The sequence below is a fragment of the Vigna umbellata genome, chromosome 3, assembly GCF_029865625.1.
Source record: "Vigna umbellata cultivar VRB3 chromosome 3, Vumbellata_1.0, whole genome shotgun sequence".
Classification (NCBI taxonomy): Eukaryota; Viridiplantae; Streptophyta; class Magnoliopsida; order Fabales; family Fabaceae; genus Vigna; species Vigna umbellata.
In genome coordinates, this window is record NC_142167.1 from 23,116,639 (window position 1) to 23,139,048 (window position 22,410).

Sequence of the window (22,410 nt, forward strand, 5' to 3'; positions counted from 1 at the left end):
ATATAGTTGAAGAGTTAAAAGGTAATGTTAAAGTATGAGAAGTTGTAAGGTTACTAACATGTATAAATAGAATTAAATGCAGGGCAAATAATTAATATAATGATAAATATAATTAAATGCATGAGGTAATGGATGGGATCGAACCAGAAGAAGCAGCATAAGCCGAACAAGTGTGGTCCGGTTTGAGATTTGATATTGTAAAGAAAAGAAAAGAAAATTGAGATTGAATAATGGAAGCTGGTGGGGGCTGCTATGTATATAATTCATGTCCTTATTATGTGAGGCCCTTTCCTCTTTTTCCAACTTTTGCTTTCTCTTCCCTCCGAATTTTCTCTCTCTTTCTCTCTCATTTTTTGATCTCTGACCTAATTGTCTCTGTTCTTTCTCTTCCCTTCTCATCAACATCACCGAGAACAGCCACAGCCCAGAGAACATCCCTCTAAATTTAGCGGCTATTTCTCATCTTCTTCTGCTTCCGTCACCTGGATCTGTCTCTGTACACTCATTGTTTGACAAAATAACACTGGGAAGTTTTGTCATAGCTCAGCTGACTCTATAGCTACAGGATAATAAGATTAAGATCACCCAGAGAGGATTATTCAAGTCTTTTCATTGCTTCTCTCGATCCGCAAAATTCAACATGACTCCAGTTAATTTGGCAGGCCAGTTTGGTGACACCACATACACTAAGGTCTTTGTTGGAGGCTTGGCCTGGGAGACTCAAAAGGAGACCATGAAGAAGTATTTTGAGCAGTTTGGTGAGATCTTGGAGGCTGTTGTCATCACTGACAAAGCTACTGGAAGATCTAAAGGCTATGGATTTGTATGTTCATATACATCTCTCTCTCTCTCTATATATATATATCTCTTTTTGCTCATATACATATCATTATACACACAGCGAAATAAATTAATTCTTTTGTCCAATTCCTATTACATACCACCACCCACCTAGATCTCAAACAATATATATATACTATATCACATGTTCTCTTTCACAAGGATGTTCATTATTTCCGTTTCAGGTTACATTTCGCGAACCAGAAGCTGCCATGAGAGCTTGTGTAGATGCTGCTCCCGTAATCGACGGTAGGAGAGCTAACTGCAACCTTGCTTCTTTGGGTGTCCAGAGATCTAAGCCTTCAACCCCAAAGCATGGTCCGTATACATAAATCTGTATTTGTTCTTCTCTATCTTCTCCTTTTTCTTCATCCGAGTTCTTACTTTATTAAGGTCTCATTGACATAATGTATCAGATATCCCATAAGTTGCATAAAATCTTGTCTTTTTAGTCTGTCACCGTTGAAAGATGCTATAGCCTATAACATGTTTCTCAAACTATTTCTCATCGGTATGCCCCACTTACATGCTCGTTAATGGATATTCCTCCCAAAAATTATTAGTGTTTGAGTGAAATCCAAGTCATGATATCTGCGTCGAAATATTCTTTGATAAAAATGGAAGACAACACAGCTAAATGACAGCTAAGATTGAATATTCTTCCAGAGTGGAAAGTTCTATTATGTTTTATCCAAGAGAGAGTTTTATTTCATGTATATTTTTGGGAAACAAATGGAAGAAATGTCCCTAAGAAGCATGGAACCAAAGCAGTACGTCCACTGAATTTGTTCCCTTTAGTTATTTTTCGTCCATTTTTTTTCTCTCACTGAAATACAACCCATTTATACATACAGACATAAGTACATAAGTCGAACTCATTTATACGATGTGTTTGTTTGGTTGATGATGTTTTGTAAATTAATATTGGCAGGAGGAGGAGGAGGGAGGAACTTCAGAGTGATGGGTTCTTTCCAGACAGGATTTGGAGGAGGAGTTGGATCAGCTTTTCCTTCAGCAGCAACCTTCCCTCATTATGCTATCCAGCAAGGGATACCTTATAATGTTTATGGGTATGAATATGCTTTAACTCTTTATAGCATGCTACTCTTTTCTCTCTCTCTCTCTTTCTCTCTCTCTTCTCTACAGTTGTACTATTAAGGTGGGATCATGGCACGTGCATGCCAACTCATTCACAACAAAAACTCCCAAACATATTTTTTACTACCCTTGCCTTGCCTTGCCATTGCCACCCACTTCATCTCTATTCAACCTACACATCATACCTATGCAGCACTAGAGAGAGACTTTCCGTCAACCCTCTCTCTCTTTTTTTTTTTTTTTTCTTTCTTTCTCTCTCTCTCATGTGCATGAAAACTCCACATTCTCCTATTCATGCACCGTGTCTGCACTACTCTCTCTTATTATTGCTTCACGTTCTAACCCTTTTCTTTCCTTATTCTTTTCTCGCTATTTTTCAGGTACTCTCCTTACTCGCCGGATTACACTTACCCTACGGTTTGTACATTTTTTACTTTCACTTTTACTTAGGATGCGTTTTCTTGCGTAGCTTTTAGGACACACAACCTTTTAAACCTGAAATCAAACTGTTTCCACTGTTCTCAAACCGACTTTTGGAAAATTTTCAATATTTGAATTCGGTACTTCAACAAATCTTCATCGTAGCAATTTGGCAAGAAGATGCTGGACTCATCAAAAGTAAACATGCTCTTAACTACTAGCAACAAAACAACCTATAAGACCCGTTCCATTTTTAGTATTGTAAAGTTTATTAGTGTTATGAAAATGATGAATCACCCATACGTGTGTGTGTCTCTATATCTCTGTATCTATATGGAATAATAGACGTCATGTAAACGATAAAGTTATTTTTTTTACTAAATAAAATAAATAAATAATTACAATTAAATATTATGGTAAATAATAAAAAGTAAAATGCATAAGTAGTAGCTTAAAAAATTCAATATCAGAAATCAAAAAAAATTTGTGATTACATATTGCATGGTTGATAATAAAGCAAAGGAATGAATGGATGAAAATGAAATAAAAGAGAGTGGGTAGGGTGGTAATTGTGTGGGGATGAAGTTTTGTTTGGACAACACATAATAGTACCCTACAAAATGTGGAGATGAAGGTGGTATAAGTCGGTGGCATATGAACTGTTTGTATAATTGATTCCCTCCTTGGGACAAGCAAAGGAGTAATGAGTGAGTGAGTCTTAGTCAAAGTGTTGTCTGTCCTATCTTTTGCCCACCAATATTATTTCTTTTTTCTTTCATGAGCTCAAGTTTGTGGTCCATTTCTCAGTCATGTGCTACGCATACTTTCACACTCTTCTAAATTCAAGTGCTTCTGCACTGCACACCCAAATTTTTTAATCAAAGCCATGCTGGTGGTCCACCTTTTAATTAATAAATCAAATAGATGCGAAATATTGCTGACAAGGTAGAATAATAATAATAATAATAATAATAATAATAAAGTAATCTAGTGTTGAATAACGTGGAAAATGAAAAATGGAAAATGGCATGCATGCTGCAGAGCTACTATGGTGTGTATGGAGGAGCAACAGCACAGTACCCAGTTTATGGAAGTGGGCCAGGAGGGATGATGACGGGTGCTGCAGCTTTCTACCCGTATCTGCAGTACGGCGGAGAAGGGAGTGGCGGCGGTGGCACAAGCGGGGGCTATAGTTCCGGGCAGGGTTACGGTGTGAACTATGCCCCTCACCTCTTTCAGTATTCTCCGATTGCTTCCACTGCAGCAGGTGCCTATGCCCAGCACTATGGAACACCCATGTCTCTTGCTCCTTCCCCTGCCTTGCAATCAGGTTTGGTTTCTGCTACTTTTCTTTCATTTCCATTCCAATTCATGAGTCATTAAATGGGGCGCTAACATCTTTGACAGTGTGTTTCGCTGTGCCGCAGGCGTGACCGTGTCTCTTCAAGCTCCAATTCCTCATCGCTAGAGACTCATCTCAAACTAGCTATGTCAAAACTTCCCAGTTGCTTCTTGAAGTCTCTGATCATCGTAATCATCATCATCATCATCAACCTTTGCCCTAACCATGGTGCTCTCTCTCTCACACACACCCACTCTTTCACTAACACAATGCAAAGTCCATCAATGGCATTTGGGCTTTTCCAGCATATATAAGAAGCCCCCCATAGGGGCAAAAATGTTCCTCCACATCTGGAGAGTCATGCATTTCTTTTTCTCAAAAAAATGTTGCATCTTGAATGAAGGGTTCCCTCAGGAGAACCGCCGAAGCAACAGGAGCCGGCCACCGGAAATGGCTGGCTGAGTTGTTGGATAAAAAAGAACAGCAAAGCTTGGCCCTGGAAAGGCCGAGCCGAAAAGAACCATCTTCTTGACTTGTGCCCAAGGCGGGCTAAGTAAAAGTGTAGAATGGTTTGAAAAATTGTAAATGGGAAGTAGCTCATGAACTAGAAATGAAGTTAGTTCTGCAAAAATAGGTATTATTCCCTCCAATCACTGCTATAATGACCTCTGCATGAAGAGGAGCTTTTAGCAATCATGGACATTGGATGTCCCAGCTTTTTTGTATGGTAACATCTAGCTAGTCTTAGGCATTAGCTTTAGGATCAGTCATGTCTTTATAAATATGTTTTTCAACTTCATTTCAATTTTCTCAAAAAAGAGTTTTAACCAACCAATCAATTCACGATCTTCCCTTTGGGTAAGGGGAGATAATATCTAACTACTGTTTTTTTCTTCTTGCTTTTTCCTGTAAATTCAATGTGGCTAAACTATGGGAGTTTAAGCCCAATCCACTAATCCTTAGGAGGGATAGTGTTTTATTTTCCCTTTTAGCATAAGTAGTAGATTTCATCATCATCATCATCTTGAGAACTGCATCAATGGATGCACAACTCAAAACACTTGCATGTAACCCTGGGAGATATTTTGGTTCCCTTGGGTTCTTCACTTACTCACCAACCATGGTTAGGACATAGGTGAATCTCATCACTCTCTGTCTCTCTCTCTCTTTCTCTTCTCCCTGCTTTTCTATCTGCCAACTTTTACATCGAGATGGACCTTGATACTCTATTAATTATATGTTTAAGCCTATATGGTTTGGATTGTAATTAGGAATACTGAAGTAGGAGGATTTCATTCTCTATCCATGTCGGATGAGAATGGATTTGCTACTCATTCTACTATGTCTTTAATTTCATATTATGCTTGCTTCTGTTCAACCTATGTCAACATAAGCAAATCAAGTTAATTCTTCTACCAATGTTCAGTCGAACACATATATGTGCTAAATCTGAGGTTTACACACAGGTCTTATCTATTAAATCTTGTTGCAATCCTCTTCAACCTCAAAATTAGTTTTTATTTTCACTCCCTACACATCATAAACAAACCTTTCAAGACCCTCGTAGTTTATCCAAGCGCTTTTAACCTCTCTTTTCTATTATAGATCATGATTTAGGTATTTGTTATTATTTTAACTTAATTTAACAAGTAGTACTTCGGAAACTCATACAATTTTATATGAAATTGTTGAAATTTAACAAGTTCTAATGTTGTCAAGTGCATTGTATAAGGTGATGTTTATTATCGTTTATATAATAAACCTTTTTCTCTAAAATGTTTATTATTTAAAAAGTTTGCAAACCTTTTTCTCTAAATTGTCAAGTTTCTAATGTTTTTTTCCATTCAAAATCTTAAAAAATAATAAATTTATAATCTTTTATATATTACTTAATTTTCTTCAGTTGTCCTTAATGTGAGACTTGTGCCCCAGACAAATCTATCATATTATATTATCTATCAGCCGAACAAATCTAATATATTATCTATTAAGATTGTATTATGATTAAGAAAAACTATTAACTTCTAATAAAAGTAGCTCTCAACATCAACTGTAAGTATTTAATGATGGTTTATTTTTTTACGGGCTATCTCATACATTGATATATTATTTATTTTGGAACCTTATCTTATCCTTAAATGTAATATATTATTTATTAACATTGGATTTTAATATGAAGTAATCTTCATTTTGAAGTTTTATATGATTGCTTTTAAAAGATAGAAAGTTAAACGAGTATTTTAATTATACTTGATTCGATTTCTAAACAATATCAGACTATAGTCTATGGATATAATAAGAACATGGATGAAATTTTTACACACTTGATATTTACTATTTTATTTTTCTATCTCTCTCTTTCTTAAAGTTAATTTTTTTAATAATCAAAATACCTTTTAAAAATGAATTATCAAGCGGTGCAAGTGTTATAAAAATATATTTTGGGGCTACACACACAACACACATAGTAGTAGAATTAAAAGCGGCCAAGGCCTGCTGCGTTTTTACTCACATAGGTAGGCATAGGCATATTCTGTTGTGTTTCACAAAGCTAATAGAATAACAGTAATTCACTAAATAATAATAAGCGCTTAATTGGTGTCTCCCAGTTTCGGAGAATCCAACAAATGCTGTCTTGGTTTTTTTTGGTTCTTGTTCTGCAGCTTAATTTAGTGAGCATTCTCAGAAATACTCTGGACTTTATCTAAGAAAGAGGAAGAGTATATCTATACGTATCAGATATTGGTGAAACCATACTGGAAAGCATCGTATCTCAGATATGTCTGAAGAGCTTATGGAGTTGTCACCAGAGAATTCATCAGTCTCAGGATTCAAGGAAGAGTCTTCTGAACATTCGCCATCTGAGAAGTGGTTAAAAACCAGCAAAATTACTCCATTTATACAACTTGATATTCAAGCTGAGTTGATTGAACAAACTAATTCAGACCATCTTGGATATGGCCATAGCCACCACACTCCTGAAGCTGGTGAAAAACATCAGGCCTTAAAATCACATGCAATAACCAATACAGAAAAGACATACACCGTCACCAGAAGAAAAGAAAAGCTATCGAGTGTTCTACTTCCACTGTCTGCAGCTTCGTACTATAGTGGAGTATCACCGGAAATGGAAATTGTTGAATCATGTCAAACCATTGAGAAGCTAAACGCATATTTGAAAGCAAAAAAGGATGATGTCAATGCTGGTGTACCAGGCAAATTCTTACGTGCAGTAATGGGTTCAGATGGTGTTGGTAATTTCTATTTCTTAACACAATCTTGGCATAAGTTGAAATCTTGTGAACACGAATCCATGATTTTCCTGATCACGATTTTTTTCTGGAATAGTATATTCTAAATGTAACTATTAACAGATGTAGGAACTGTGGCTTCAATCATCACGTATTCCTTCTACCTAGATGTAACTTCAGAGAGCGATCAGTTCTGCACAGTACCAATCATTAACATTAACCGGGCAAATCTTGGTTCGCATGTTGAACTCAAGTGGTTGCTTGATTCATGTCATATTGATCAGTCATCCTTAATTTTTGCAGATGAGGTAAGTTTGACGAGACTGTTCTACAATTATAATTTAGAAAAAAAATTGTACTTACATCAAATTAGGCCTGCTATTTGTGTTTGGGATAAACCAAGGATATTATTAAAGCTGTGATCACAAAGCATATAAAACACCAATTTGCAATGCCCCTGCATTACAAACATTAGCCACACAACAACACATAATTAAGAATTTTTTTCCTGTGTGTCCACTCCAAAAAGAATGCTTAATTATATGAATAAATTTGACAGATTGATTTGGGTTACTATGATCTATTTGGAAGTCTTAAGATCGTGCTGTTGAAGGGAAGCAAGATTAACAGTAAGCAAGAGGTAATAAATTATGCAGTGGACACAATGTTCAGCTCTGGTTATAATTGCAGAATATTACTGATATTATGTTCTTTTGAAAGCAGAAATTGAAGCATGCTGTGGTTGAAAATTTTCACTGCAGAAAGGTTAATTTACTGCGCCTTCTTTAACCATTTTATACACTTTTTTTCTTCTTTCACATTTAAGAACTAATGCATACCATCCATAAAACTCTTATTTCTCAGGGTGAGACAATATATCCATGGGTTAAAACTGTCATCACAGGCGAGGTGGGTCTTAAATTCCCCAGACAATTTCAGTGATATCTCTTCCTGTATTTTTGGTTATCATAGTTTCCTCAATTTCAGTTTTAATCTTTATATTTTAAAAGTTCAACATCTAGGAACCTGTAATTTTGACATGTTTAAATTTTGATGATTTGATATTTATTCTCTTTTTACTCTGATGCCTATAGCTTTATTTTATTAGGTTTTTACCTGGTGTGCTTTGTTTAGGTTTTACTCCCTCTATTATTAGAACTCTGCACATATTAACAGGGAACTGTATGAATCTATAAAGCTTTCAACTTGAAGTACAGCTGAACAAGTGTTAGCAGAAGATCTTTTTATCATGTGAACTGATGTTGAATGATATAGAAGAATAATTTGTTTCTTCCATGGATGTATCATTACAAGGTCTCAGTTGTCATTTAACCATTTCTACAGGAATGCTCTTGTTGCACGGCCATAGCAGACAAATTTGTAAATTATTCGCCTGAAATTTTGGCTGGCAAATCATTCAGTAAACTTCTGGTACTTCTTCTAGTTCTAAATTTTGAGCTGCCTCTTTTTTTCTTTAACTAAATGCATTACATTGCTAAGATACTTTTCTCATATGGTAAATATGATATAAAATTTGACCCCTTTCAGTGAATACCAGGAAAATTTTCATAACCTGTACTTGTTTTGAACTTTTTACAATCTGGTCCGACCCGTTACTGTAGAAAAAGAAATTCCCTGATTGACGATGGTTTTGCTATGCAAGCTCTCTTGCCTTTGTGGTGTAGAACTTAACTTTTCTGATATTTTAATGTGATTTCTAAGATTATAGAAACATTTTTTCTGAGAAAGAAAGAAAAGAAGGTTCATGCAATTATAAGAGTATTATTCCAGAGTTGGTAGCATGATTCGTGGCGATTTTAGTGGTGTTGACATACACCACGCTATTCACCTGACTTGTAGTGTTTTTTGTCTGGTTTGAGCGTTGTGTCCCTCATGTCTACCCGAAAATTAAAATGAAGTTTTGTCTTATCTTTGATTCCTGTGAATGCTTGCAGCTAGCTGGCATTCTTTTGGATACTGCGAATCTAAGGGACCCTAGCTGCACCTCCAAAGATAAGTACACGGCTTCATTACTGATCAACGGTGCTGGTCGTTATGGATGCAATGGCTTTTACCAATTATGTATGCCCCCACACCATTTTCTATCAATTTCGATGTTCACATGCTACTGCTATTGTTGAATCTTCTTCCTTTTAGAGCTTAACATACAAGTTTGTTAGAAAACCAACATATTTGAACTTGATCATGTATATATAAGTTGTATTGAATATATTTTGTATCTGATAGCTCTAAGTTGGTTCAGTAGTGTATCTTGAAGTGTTTGTGATTTTCAGTGAAGTACAAAATGCATGACCTTTCCTCCCTCCAAGTAGCAGATATCTTGTGGAAGGACTTCAAAAAGTGGACAGGACAAGGTATTGACTTTTGTTTGTATATAGAAATAAATAAAGGTACCTTTCATAAATGAGTGTAATGAAAAGACATAACATTACTTTCAATTCTCTCTCTGCTAATACGATATGCATCAATATATTACCTGTCGGCAGTGTAGATATATGCATCAATATGATATGATATGTTTTATTTCACCAATATCATATTCATAAGCTAAAATTTCAATTGTATTGTAGTTTCCATTCTGGTTTATTTTGGTTCTGTTTGTTTTCTTGCCTCACATTTTAAAACAAATAAATTTTACATAATCCCAAACATCATAGTTTTAATCAATCTACATGTACCATATAATCAAACAAAGGAGAGTTTATGATTAGGTAGTAAGTTGAATTCTAAAATCCTTTATCAAAAATTTACCTTTTTGTCTGATGGGGTAATAAAGCAGAGAGTGGAGATTCAAGGTCACTGCAAATTGGCATGAGTTGCATAGGACTTTCAATCGGACAGCTTCTTTCTCGCGCAGAAAATCTTGCACAAGAAATAACAAGCTTTCAGTGTCAGTGTCACATAAAACCTCCATTATTCAACTTTGCAATGCATTTCTAACTTTTATTACTTTGTTCTGCTTCAGTGTATGAGAAACTTCGAGCACTTATTGTGGTTTCGGGATACTTTACTGATGAAAAGAACTTCAAGGTTAATCAAACTCTGAATTTACATATTTTATTTTACTAACTTTTCTTCTGTGATGGCATCACATAACAGTTAGCTAAATAATTTAAACAAACTTGTATTGGAAAATTCCACACACAACAGTAATTATGTTTAACAACATGAGTTTGTGTTCTGTGCAATTGAAACTGAAACTGAAGAAGCTTTGTATAAATATGATTGACTGTGATAGAGAGAAGTTTTGATTTGCACGGAATCTACGAAGCTGTTAGAGAGTTTGCTCTTTTTCTTCGATTTTAATGCTTCCCGGCTGCCACTCAAAGCTTTGCACTTTCCAGGTTGGTTTCACCTTTTTCTTCCTCCAAAAGGACTTCTGTTTATTTATTTACTTTTGATTCTGTACAGAGAAACAAGAATCTGCATGTCTTAAGTAGAAAGAAACATAATAGAAAACTAAAATAAATAATTAATATGGTGTAGGACTAATAATTATAGTATAGGAACTAAATCTATAATCAACCTTTCATAATTAATATCCATACCATCATTAAAAAATTGAACAGATTTAAGTTATGATGATGTTTATAGTACAATAATCAATGAGATCCAGGAATAAAATCTTTTTATTAAAATTTGGTGAAGTGGAATAATACAATAGTTTTACATCCAAAGCTATATTAATGCGTGAAGTAAGGAGTAAATTTATCAAGTATTTATAATTTGTGGTTATGTTCTTGAATATGCAATAAAGATTAGAGTGATAACATTTTTGTGGGTGGTTGGCAGGTCTGAAGAATGAGATGAAAGCGTACGAGATCGATAAGGTTACATCAAGAAAAATAGTTGAACATCTCATACAAGAGTTCGTTGGGATACCAAAACCCTAGCTACCAAATTACTTCTTTATAACAAAACAAGATTCTCTACATTACATTGCTCTTTTATTATCCAAACAGAACAGAAAGGGAAAATTAACTTATACTGCAGTGCAGCCACGATGTTTTTACGTGCAATGATTACATTAAAGAGAGGAAAAAAGCAGAACAGAAATAACAGAAGAAATGAAGAAAAAGGCCTTATTGTTTAATTGAGCTTGAACTTATGCAGAGTCACACCAGTACAATTTTTTAATATCCAATCATGTTTCTGTTATTCTCAATAATTATATTTTTCAATGAAATAATCCACAACTTTCATTTCTTATCCAAACTCTCGTCAAAATACTCATGGCTGTGGTCTCCATAGCTCACAAGAATACTAAAAATTATTGAATAATATACTCTTTTTCCAGCTCGATTTCGCTTCGCTTGATTCTTATTTACAAATTTTAAGAACTGATGAATAAATCTGTCAGTCAGCCAACAGTAAGAGATGGATAAGATGTCAAACAAGTACGAAAGATATTTATATGCGTAAGCTGGATAAACTCAAGATCAACTGATAATAAATATGTTACCGCATGAGTAACATTTGTAGAAGTTGGATTTATCTTATACGAACAGATTTTTCTCGAGTATTTTTATACTTTCGTTACTCTTTCATCCTTGTATTTGGTATGAAATGAATGTAAAAGTGTGTTATCCCTTTATTTTCTATCAAATGAATGTAAAAGTGTGTCAGGTATGATTTTTTTAAAGTAAAAGCTTGATGTGTATATTGTTTGGTATTATGGAGAGTGTAGATTCGTGGAAAGTGGATGAGTATTGACTGATTGATTGAGTAATATGTATAGGAATTGATTCGTGAAAAAGTTGCTATTGATGCAGTGAAACGAAAAAGAGGTCGATGAGGGAAATGAGTGGATGGGAAAATGGGTGTGTACTTGTGTGTTCTTTATAGTGGTCCATCCATTTCACTAGTAGCGGATGGATGAATGAATGAATGGAAGGTGGAACAAGTGGAGAGAAGTGAGAGAGAGAGAATAGCACCTTCTTATGCCAATCTCTAAAGCATTTTTGCCCCACACCAAACTTCAATCACTGGTTCACTCCTTGACATTATGAAATGGTGTCAAACTCAAGCTACCCTTTTTCTGTTTTTCTTTCACTCTTTTAGCATATTTCGATTTCAATGTCACGCTATATGTTTCTCGAAACTATTCTTTTTCTGTCATTCTCTCTCGGTCTCACACTCACACACGCCACTACCGAGAGGTAGTGCTAGTGCTAGAGTTAATGCTCAAGCTCTAATATCTCCAATTCTACTCCACTACAGATTTCTTCACTCTTGTATTGTATTCCTTTGGAAACTTCCAATTCAATACCAATACACACACTATGGAACTGTCAACACCCTTTTGTTCTCTGCTCCGTGTCTATGCATTTTCCAACACATCCCACTAACACAACAATCTTTCTAACACTACCAACAAAACAAGACTCTGTTTTCCTCTCATTTTGAAGAAGAGATGAAGACAGACTTCGGAGGTTCAGCACAGTTTTTATGAATCAGGTATCAGGTTCTTTTTTCAAGCCAGGTTAATCCTTGCTACTCAAATGAAATTCTTTTTCTTTCAATCTTTTATCATTTTCTTGTTCAGCTCTTTTGTTTTGAATTTGGAATTGGAAAAAGGGCACTTCTTCAGGTTGAAATAGTAAGTTGTAACAGTTACTACCATTTTAACCTGTTCCGATTGAAAAGCTACTTTTCTATCTTTAAGCATATTACCTTGTGATTGATTGGCCCCTGCTAAATTCTAAAAAAACATTTCAATTTCATTCTGATGTCCAGAGCAGGGTTGTTAGTAATAGTCCCTCATGATTAGAAAAGAAAAACTGCACTTGGCTATAATTATATTATGTGTGCTTTGCTTTCAGAGCAAATTAGATCAGAACCTCTTTTGTGCCAAAGATGCGAATGAGTGACTTCAAAGCATTATCCCTTTCTTCAATTCTTTGATTAGAATCATAGTAATGACGGTGCAATAGTTCTCTACAGATACAAACAAAATTGACCTTCCAACGTCACCTTTCTTTGCTTTCTTACATCACCATATTGCTTTTCCTTAGCATTCTATATTAATGTGTAACTTGATTATAATTTAATCTCAGTGTATGATTTTGTTCCCTGATCAGTTGTTTCCAGGATGGTCCCTGCAATAATGGTTTATTGATCACCCAAGTTCGAATATTATCATCCACCTTGCTGGCATTCCAATGATTCTACTTCTTATCTGAACTGACAGATTTGCCCCCGAATCCTGTCTTAATGGCCAAGAGCCCCTGTCTCTTATCCTTTTTCCAGTTATTGGCAGTGCTCTTTCTCACCTTCTACTCTATTTTCCCGCCTTGTGTGTCTCAGACGTCGGAAAGCCACGCTCTTTTTCAGTTCAAGAACCATTTGAAGGACTCCTTGAATTATTTGGCTTCCTGGAATGAATCAGATTCTCCATGTGACTTTTATGGAATTACATGTGATCAAGTTTCTGGGAGAGTCACAGAAATCTCACTGGACAATAAGTCCCTCTCTGGTGTCATTTTCCCATCACTCTCAGTTTTGCAGAGCCTGCAAGTTCTCTCACTACCGTCAAATTTAATTTCCGGAAAGCTTCCAGCAGAAATAAGCAGGTGTACCAGCCTCAGAGTGTTGAATCTAACAGGAAATCAATTGATGGGACCAATCCCAGACTTGTCTGGGCTGAGAAACCTGCAAATTCTTGACCTTTCAGCAAACTACTTGTCTGGAAGCATCCCTAGCTGGGTGGGGAATCTAACCGGACTGGTTTCACTGGGTCTTGGGGAAAATGCATACAATGAAGGTGAGATTCCAGGGACTCTTGGAAATCTGAAGAACTTGACATGGCTTTATCTTGGTGGCTCCCATTTGGTAGGAGAGATTCCAGAATCACTGTATGAAATGAAGGCATTGGAGACACTGGATATGTCAAGAAACAAAATCTCTGGAAGACTATCCAGATCAATTTCAAAGTTAGAGAATCTTTACAAGATTGAGCTCTTCTCAAATAATTTGACAGGAGAGGTTCCAGCACAGCTTGCAAACCTCACCAATCTGCGGGAGATTGACCTTTCTGCAAACAACATGTATGGTAGGTTGCCAGAGGAAATTGGGAATATGAAGAACTTGGTTGTTTTTCAATTATATGAAAACAGATTTTCTGGAGAACTTCCTGTAGGATTTGCAGATATGCGCCATCTCATTGGGTTCTCAATATATAGAAACAACTTCACTGGGACAATTCCAGAAAATTTTGGCCGTTTTTCAGAACTTGAAAGTATTGACATATCTGAGAATCAATTTGCAGGCGATTTCCCAAAGTTCTTGTGTGAAAGAAGTAAGTTGAGGTTTTTGCTTGCATTGCAAAACAATTTCTCAGGGACTTTTCCGGAGTCTTATGCTACATGTAAATCTATGGAGAGATTTAGGATCAGTATGAACCAGTTATCTGGGAAAATTCCAGATGAGGTTTGGGCACTTCCGTATGTAAAGATAATTGATTTGGCGTATAATGATTTCACTGGTGTTGTTCCTTCAGAAATTGGGTTGTCTACTAGCTTAAATCAGGTAGTTTTGACAAAAAACAGGTTTTCAGGTAAGCTCCCATCAGAACTTGGCAAGCTGGTGAACTTGGAGAAGCTTTACTTGAGCAGCAACAATTTCTCTGGTGAAATACCGCCTGAAATTGGATCTCTGAAGCAGTTATCCTCTTTGCATGTAGAAGTGAATTCCTTAACTGGTTCAATACCACCAGAACTGGGTAATTGTGCAAGACTAGTGGACTTGAATCTTGCTTGGAATTCTCTATCTGGAAATATCCCCCAGTCAATTTCTCTTATGAGCTCATTGAACTCTCTTAACATATCTGGAAACAAACTTGAAGGTTCTATTCCAGATAGTTTAGAAGCCATAAAGTTAAGCTCGGTGGATTTTTCTGAAAACCTGCTTTCTGGAAGAATCCCATCTGGTCTTTTTATTGTTGGAGGAGAGAAAGCTTTTATTGGAAACAAGGGGCTGTGTTTCGAGGGAAAACTAAAACCTTCCCTGAATTCTGATCTGAAGATTTGCGCCAAAAGCCATGATCAGCCAAGGGTTCCTGCTAATAAATTTGTCTTTATCTTTCTCATTGCTTCTACTTTTGTTGTTATTTTAGCTGGTTTGCTGCTTTTGAGTTGTAGAAGCCTCAAGCATGGTGCACAAAATAGCATGCAACGTCAGAAGGAAATAAGTCAAAAATGGAAACTTGCATCTTTCCACCAAGTAGATATCGATGCTGATGAAATATGTAATCTGGATGAAGATAATTTGATAGGTAGTGGTGGCACAGGAAAGGTTTATCGAGTGGAATTGAGGAAAAATAGAGCCATGGTGGCTGTCAAGCAACTAGGGAAAATAGATGGTGTGAAAATTTTAGCTGCAGAGATGGAGATTTTGGGGAAAATTAGGCATAGAAATATACTTAAACTCTATGCTTCTTTACTTAAAGGAGGATCCAACCTTTTAGTGTTGGAGTACATGCCAAATGGTAATCTATTTCAAGCTCTCCATGGACAGATAAAAGATGGGAAGCCAGACTTGGACTGGAAACAGAGGTATAAAATTGCTCTGGGAGCTGCAAAAGGAATTGCTTATTTACACCATGACTGTAATCCGCCTATTATTCATAGGGATATAAAATCCAGCAACATTTTGCTTGACGAGGATTATGAGCCAAAAATTGCTGATTTTGGTATTGCAAGGTTTGCAGAAAAATCTGATAAGCAGTTGGGATATAGCTGTCTGGCTGGCACACTTGGTTATATTGCTCCAGGTAAGTTTGCAAATGCTTTCTCCCGGGAAATTTCAGTATACCGTTTATGTTTCATAAGCATTTGATGTTCATGTTTGAAACTGTTCAGAGACATCATAGTACACTTGTGAATGGTAAAATATATCAGATAATGTGAATCTTGAGTTTTTTTTTGACATATTCTTCCTATTTATGTATGTTTGAAATTCAATAGCATGTGGTTAATGTATATATTGTCATGGTCGATGCAGAACTTGCTTATGCCACTGACATCACTGAAAAGAGTGATGTTTATAGCTTTGGAGTGGTACTGTTAGAATTAGTGACAGGCAGAGAACCAATTGAAGAGGATTATGGAGAGGCAAAGGATATTGTTTATTGGGTTTTGACTCATCTGAATGACCGTGAAAGTATTCTCAACATTCTTGATGAAAGGGTGGCATCTGAGTCTGTTGAAGATATGATGAAAGTGTTGAAGATTGGCATCAAGTGCACCACTAAGCTTCCTTCTGTGCGTCCCACCATGAGAGAGGTTGTTAAGATGCTAATCGATGCAGAACCTTGTGCTTTGAAATCTCCAAAATGCCGTCATCACAAGGACACAAATGCCCTTCTCTGATGAGTTTCTTTTCAAAATGTAATTGTAATGTGAACCCTTTTCCTAACTTTGTAGCACTTTCGTAACCATGCCGACATACATATATATGATTATTATGGCATCCTAAAGGGTTGCTACCAAACCCTTTTTTTCTTATTTTATCGCTTTGCGTGTTTAGGTATCTTGTGTATTATAGTACACCACTACCCCAAGCTCTTTTCACTTTTTCCTTTTCCTTTTATTGTGGTTTTCTCTTTCGAGTTATTATTTCCAAAAACATCTTTATTTCTAAAACTCATTTTTTATTCAAATATTGACCCACTTTATAGCAGTGGTTCAGATTTTTGTTGGTAAGAAAGACGTTTTGTGAGAAAAAAACTTTAAGTTTGAAATACAAAAACTTTTTGCTTTGCTCCCATTTCTTCTATATACCAAAACTGCACCTAAGTGGTTTCTTTTGTCACTTGAGTTGTTGAAATAAAAGGAAAGAGTCTAGAAACACACATGTCAACGATAGATATGAAGATTCAACAAGTTGAAAAGCACATATATTTTGGTTTGTTAGAGATCTCCTCTTTAAAATTTTCCTTCTATTGGACTTTGTCTCGTGAAGAAATAAGCGAAACATTGACCGAGAAACCAGTAGCTGTTAGAAAAAGAAAATGAAAAGGAGGGATGTGAACCGTGTTATTTTTGCTTTAGAATGCACACTGATTCAAACTATTAATTCCACGTAATAATTTCCATTTCCTTGCTTGCTACAGAATAGAATCATGAATGAATGATACACTTGTTGGCGTCATCATCAATTACAAATTATTACAGAATTGTAAAACAAAAATGGACCGGGTTAGTATATATAATTGAGTAGTCTGGTGTGAGGCGTGACGTCGAAATTAGTATGAAGAAAGGAAAAAGTGATGCAATATACAAAAGTTGACTGTGTCAGAATGCAGGAAGCTGAAGATGAACGTGAAGAGTACGTGATGGAAAAGAGCAAAATAGGAAGAGGATAACGCTAATGCGAAGAAGAGTATGTGGTGGACCTAGAGAGTGTAGGTTGTGCTAAACATGCAGCCAATGCTCTTTCCAAGTTATTTACAACTTGAGACATCGTTGGTCTGTCACGACCTTCCAGCCTGACACAATCTGCTGCCAAATAACCGACAAACGCCACAGCCTCTATCTCAAACGGCGTGGGAGGGGGCACTCTTTTGTCCAACACTCTGTGAATCTCATCTTGATAAATGAATGGCACTACAAAATCAACCACATTTCTTGGCACCCCATTCTCGTTTTTATGGATGGCCCTGTATCCTGAGAGCAACTCCAGCAAAACCACTCCAAAGCTGTAGACGTCACTCTTGGGGGTCAAATGTTGAAGCCTGTAGTATTCAGGGTCCATGTAGCCAACAGTGCCAGCTGCTAGAAGTGAAAGGTGAGCCTCCTCATCTTCAGGATCAGGTCCCATTAGGGAGAGTCCAAAATCAGAGACTTTGGCAGTCCACTTGGCATCCAATAATATGTTTGCAGACTTGATGTCACGGTGAATGATCGGAGGAGTGGCGTATTGGTGTAAGTACTCTATGCCTCTGGCAGCATCCAGAGCCACCTTGATGCGCACCGGCCATGACATTAGAGCTGAAGTTTGGAGCTTGTGGAGATGGTCACCGAGGCTCCCATTGTCCATGTACTCATACACCAAAATGCGTTCTTTAGTGTCTTCGTAGAACCCCACCAAGCGGACCAGGTTCTTGTGGTGGAGTCTGGAGAGAGATTCTAGCTCATTCATGAAAGCATTGTCTTTGTCCACTTGGGCACCCAAGACTGTGTAGGTGGAGGATGAAGCTTCGGCTCTTTTTATAGCAACCTCCTTGCCGTCCTCCAAAGTGGCACGATACACTGAACCGAAGCTGCCAACTCCAACTCTCTTCTCCTCAGAGAAATTGTTAGTGACTTGAAGCAGTGTCCCCAGAGAAAACTCCTCCAAAGGGCTCCCATTTCCCATGCTGATCACGTGACTCAAGCGCTTCTGAAGAACACGAGATCCAGCTTCAGCGTCAGGTTGTGGTTGAGAGTGGGATGACTCATCCAACCGGCCAGAATCATGGACACGGCTTCCTCTGCGTTTAGACTTGCAGTACCTGTGAAGGAAGAAAGCTATGACTAGCAACAGGGAACTGCACCCCACACATCCAACCACAAGAAATGCAACCATTCGGCTGCTCCAACGAGAGTGATTTGATGGTAGCGATGGCTGTGATGGTGATGGTGATGGAGGTGGAGATGGAGGTGGAGACGAAGACTGAACCACTTGAGGGTAACAGGGTTGGCAAATGACGTCTGGAGACTGACATAGTTTGGCAGAGTTGGGCAAGGGCCCACAAGGGCAATTTTTCCGACAAGGTCCAGGGAGGACATCTTCAAACACCTTGCTGTCTGATTCAAAAAATGGAGAACCCCAACAGAGCAAGGAAAAATTGGAAGATACAACACCACAGAAAACGCTTTTCTCTGCCACGATTGACTCAAAAAAAGTGTCTTGCAAGGTGGTCGGCATGGTGAAATTATCGGACCCCCAACAGACAACTCTTCTGTCATGTCCGAGTGCGCAGCTACGGTTCTCTCCCAACGCCATAGAAACGAACCTCCCTTGAGGCTTCTCACCTTCCATGTCTCCCCAACAAACCAAACCACCATCACCGGAGATAACACAGGCATGCCTAAAGCCAGCTGCGAGAAAACTGTAATTCCCGCCGGGCGCAGGAACATCAACAACAAGTCTACTACTACTAACCCTCCCCGTGCCTGTGCAATTAACATCCCCCGTCGGTGATAAGCCACACACAAAATTCTCTCCCACGGCCATGCTTGACATTGACATGTTCCTCACACTCCCACTGCTCGAATTGAAGTCGTGCCATTGCCAACACTCAAGCTTAAGGCTACTACTACCATTATTTACAAGACCGCAAACGTGGGAGTGGCTACTGTCAATATCTTGGAGAAGGGGTCCATCGTAGATGCGCTTATAGGGAACATTAGTAGCATTGGCAGAGAATCTCCAGCACCCCATGATGGAGATGGAAGAAGACGATGGCCCCAAAGCACATACAAAGCCGTTGCCGCCCACAATCTGAGAGTAGGTAACGTTAGGATTGACATCAAGCGTAAAAGGCGGAGTCTGAGTCCGAGGAAAGGTAGTACAGTTGAGATTTGATTGTCCTTGTTGATTTGGATGTTGCAAGACGCAAATAAATGTTTGGTTTGAATGGGGGGTTTGAGAAATGGAAACAGTGGAGAGTGTGTTTATAGATGGAATACAACAAAAAAGGAAAAGGAATAGGTGGCAGAAGAAGGAGCGATTAAGGAGTAAAGCTGCCATGGAATTGTAAATGAATAGTAAAAGAATTCATTAATTTCATGGTGAAGCTATTAGTGTGATTAGAGAATGGAAGTGAGAAGAGGTTTTTATGAGAAGGAGAATGGCAAAACGCTATACGCGGTTTCACAATAGTCACACTCAGACACAGAAACAACACTGTCGTTTTTAGGACTCAGCAACCTATGCATGACCGAGTCTACATATCTATGTTCTCTGACTCGGTTTTCCTTCTCCATATTATATGCTACTTGGTCATTTCACTGAAAAAAGATATTTCTTTTTATAATTAAAATAATTACTTGACAATTATATTATAATAACATAAATTTGATGGATCACTGCTACGTAGTTTCTTTTTCTCAATGCAATTTGGTTAACAAGGATAAGAACAAATTCACATAGCATCACTTCACATTATACTAATTCATTACTCAAATGGTACCATTCTTACTGGGCTATGAACTAGAAACTGTAATATTTTTTAACACGACGAGTGTAAGTTTAAGTTGTATACCAAATGAAAAACATAAGAAAGTAAAATATTATATAAATATGAAAGATTTAATAATTTATTTAGATACAGAAAATAGTATTGTCAATCTCTTGTATGATTCACTTTATATTTTATTGGTGTCCGTGTTTCTCTAATAAACTTTCTTGTAAAGAAGCAATAAACCGAACATGTTTATGATAATTTGATGAGTAAGGGATTATGACTTTTATCTCTAACCTTTCAACCAAATAATGTTATTACTCGGTAATTCTAAGATATACAAATAACTAATATATCTGACCTTTCAGCCAAACCAAACTTATATGGAAGTAAGCAAAGCTAACAATAATACACATGGTGACCAGTAATTAGAAAGATTATTAAAAAGGTTTGTTAAGAAGATATCAAATCATTCAACAGGCAAATTCTTGTTATATACCTCAAAGTCAAAGATTCATCAACAATACGAACCAACAAAATCTCTGGTCAAATTTAAAATTTGTTCTAATAACTTGATATAGGAAGGAACTTTCATATAGAAAATTTATTTTAAAATAACACAAGGGTTTAAGTTTGTTTACATTTATTCCAATAGAAATTGCTTTCGACAAATGGTACTACTTAAAATAAACAATGGTTGAGAATAACAAATTTTTAAAAAAAGGTTAATTATATGTTTTTGTCTCTAGAAGCATTTTAAATTTTGGATTCTCTATCACGTTAAAAGCAAATAATTTCTACTTTTGCAATTTTAATATGGCAAAAAAATTATATTACTTATTTATAATAATTTGAATATGTATATGATTTATTAGAATAATTAAACACAATTTACAAGTCTTATCATATAAGTCCAGTATTAGATATATAATTAAATATTTAAACCATCATCCCACAATATTTTATATATATATATTATATCTTAAAAACGTGAAATTTAATCTTACAATTTGACTTAATAAAATAAGATTTATGTTGACTTTATCTCTAGTGATTTAAGATCTTTAAGGCATCCTTTTTACACCAAAAACCATATATCTCAAATGTATAACTAATAAGAACTTTAAATTGAACTAAATAAATCTAATAAAGAAAACCTAATAATGAAAGACGGTAAACCTAATAAAAATTAATAAGATAAATTTTAAATAATTTTAATATCATCTAAAAAACTTTTATTCTCATCTTTAATAAGACGTGCATTGTCTAATATATATATATATATATATATATATATATATATATATATATATATATATATATATATAATTTTGTTATACATTTTATTTTTCTTCCTATCATGTTTTATTCGTTGATCAAAATAAAACTCAAAAAACGAAATGTAAAACTTTGGAAAATGATGATAAATTCTACATCAGACTTTCATCCATATATGCAGAAAAGTCACTTTTTTATAAATATTTTATTAATTTTTACTTATAAACAAAAACGCATAATCGATCATAAAAAAGTGTAATCGATTAAAATTAATATATATCTTTTCTTTTATTCTAACATAAAAGAAAATATATAAATAAAAATAACAACTATTATTTATTTTAATATGTTTATTGTGAATTTTTTTATTTATTAAAATTTGCAGTAATTTTGTATTTTAATTTAAATTTTATTTTAACTGTAATAATATATTTTTGAGAATTTACTTTTAACATTAAATCGTTTTTTAAAACCTAGTTTACAATTTATTTTCTAAATATATTAATATATAATCAAACTTATTGCGTTACATTAATCAAGTCTCCTACACTCACTTTCTCCCCCATTCAACAATCTTCCTTTCCTTTTTTTTTTCCATACCTTTTCCACCAATTCAAACAAACCCAAAGTTGAATACTTTAAAAATTATAGGAAAGAAAACCCTAATTAGAAGTGAAAACCTAATAATCATTAGAATTTTTTTTCAGAGGATAAACACCATGAATAACAAAATTAATACTTTTCTTATACGACAATTACTGGAATTTCATCATTATACCTATAAACATGTTATTTGTTTCTTTAAGAAATATATGAATAAGCAAGGAGACGTTAAGATGTTTATGAACAAAAAGTTGAAAAAGGTACCTCCATTCTCTTGAGCAATACTAGAGTTAATACATTACATCATTTTAGTATTAATCTTCACATCCACGACACTGTTACAACATTAAAGTAAACTATATAATCAAGAACATAGAATAGGTCATTTTCCT

At 35.8% G+C, this 22,410-nt stretch overlaps 4 protein-coding genes across 5 annotated transcripts; 3 read left to right on the forward strand and 1 right to left on the reverse strand.

Moving 5' to 3' along the window:
• Positions 1-279: 279 nt before the first annotated feature.
• Positions 280-5,115, forward strand: LOC124847527 (uncharacterized). Of its 2 annotated transcripts, none has more exons than XM_088110129.1 (6): positions 280-823; positions 1,026-1,158; positions 1,772-1,910; positions 2,319-2,355; positions 3,400-3,688; positions 3,766-5,115. In XM_088110129.1, the coding sequence occupies exons 1-6, from the start codon at positions 641-643 to the stop codon at positions 3,789-3,791; spliced, it is 807 nt and encodes a 268-aa protein (XP_087966255.1). In that variant the 5' UTR covers positions 280-640; the 3' UTR covers positions 3,792-5,115. The 2 variants fall into 2 exon arrangements, with proteins under 2 accessions (XP_087966255.1, XP_087966254.1); XM_088110128.1 differs by having other exon boundaries at positions 3,786-5,115.
• A 978-nt stretch (positions 5,116-6,093) lies between these two features.
• LOC124847537 (uncharacterized) lies at positions 6,094-11,061 on the forward strand. The gene is made up of 12 exons (XM_088109147.1): positions 6,094-6,954; positions 7,075-7,259; positions 7,511-7,591; positions 7,675-7,716; positions 7,816-7,860; positions 8,296-8,382; positions 8,907-9,033; positions 9,246-9,326; positions 9,752-9,862; positions 9,938-10,002; positions 10,211-10,316; positions 10,765-11,061. Exons 1-12 carry the CDS (start codon positions 6,480-6,482, stop codon positions 10,863-10,865), a joined length of 1,506 nt encoding a protein of 501 aa, XP_087965273.1. The 5' UTR covers positions 6,094-6,479; the 3' UTR covers positions 10,866-11,061.
• A 2,124-nt stretch (positions 11,062-13,185) lies between these two features.
• LOC124847546 (Leucine-rich receptor-like protein kinase family protein) lies at positions 13,186-16,475 on the forward strand. The gene is made up of 2 exons (XM_047325060.2): positions 13,186-15,742; positions 15,973-16,475. Exons 1-2 carry the CDS (start codon positions 13,186-13,188, stop codon positions 16,338-16,340), a joined length of 2,925 nt encoding a protein of 974 aa, XP_047181016.2. The 3' UTR covers positions 16,341-16,475.
• A 558-nt stretch (positions 16,476-17,033) lies between these two features.
• Positions 17,034-19,974, reverse strand: CCR4 (CRINKLY4 related 4). Its single transcript, XM_047325062.2, has one exon. The coding sequence runs from the start codon at positions 19,702-19,704 to the stop codon at positions 17,338-17,340; it is 2,367 nt and encodes a 788-aa protein (XP_047181018.1). The 5' UTR covers positions 19,705-19,974; the 3' UTR covers positions 17,034-17,337.
• Positions 19,975-22,410: the final 2,436 nt, after the last annotated feature.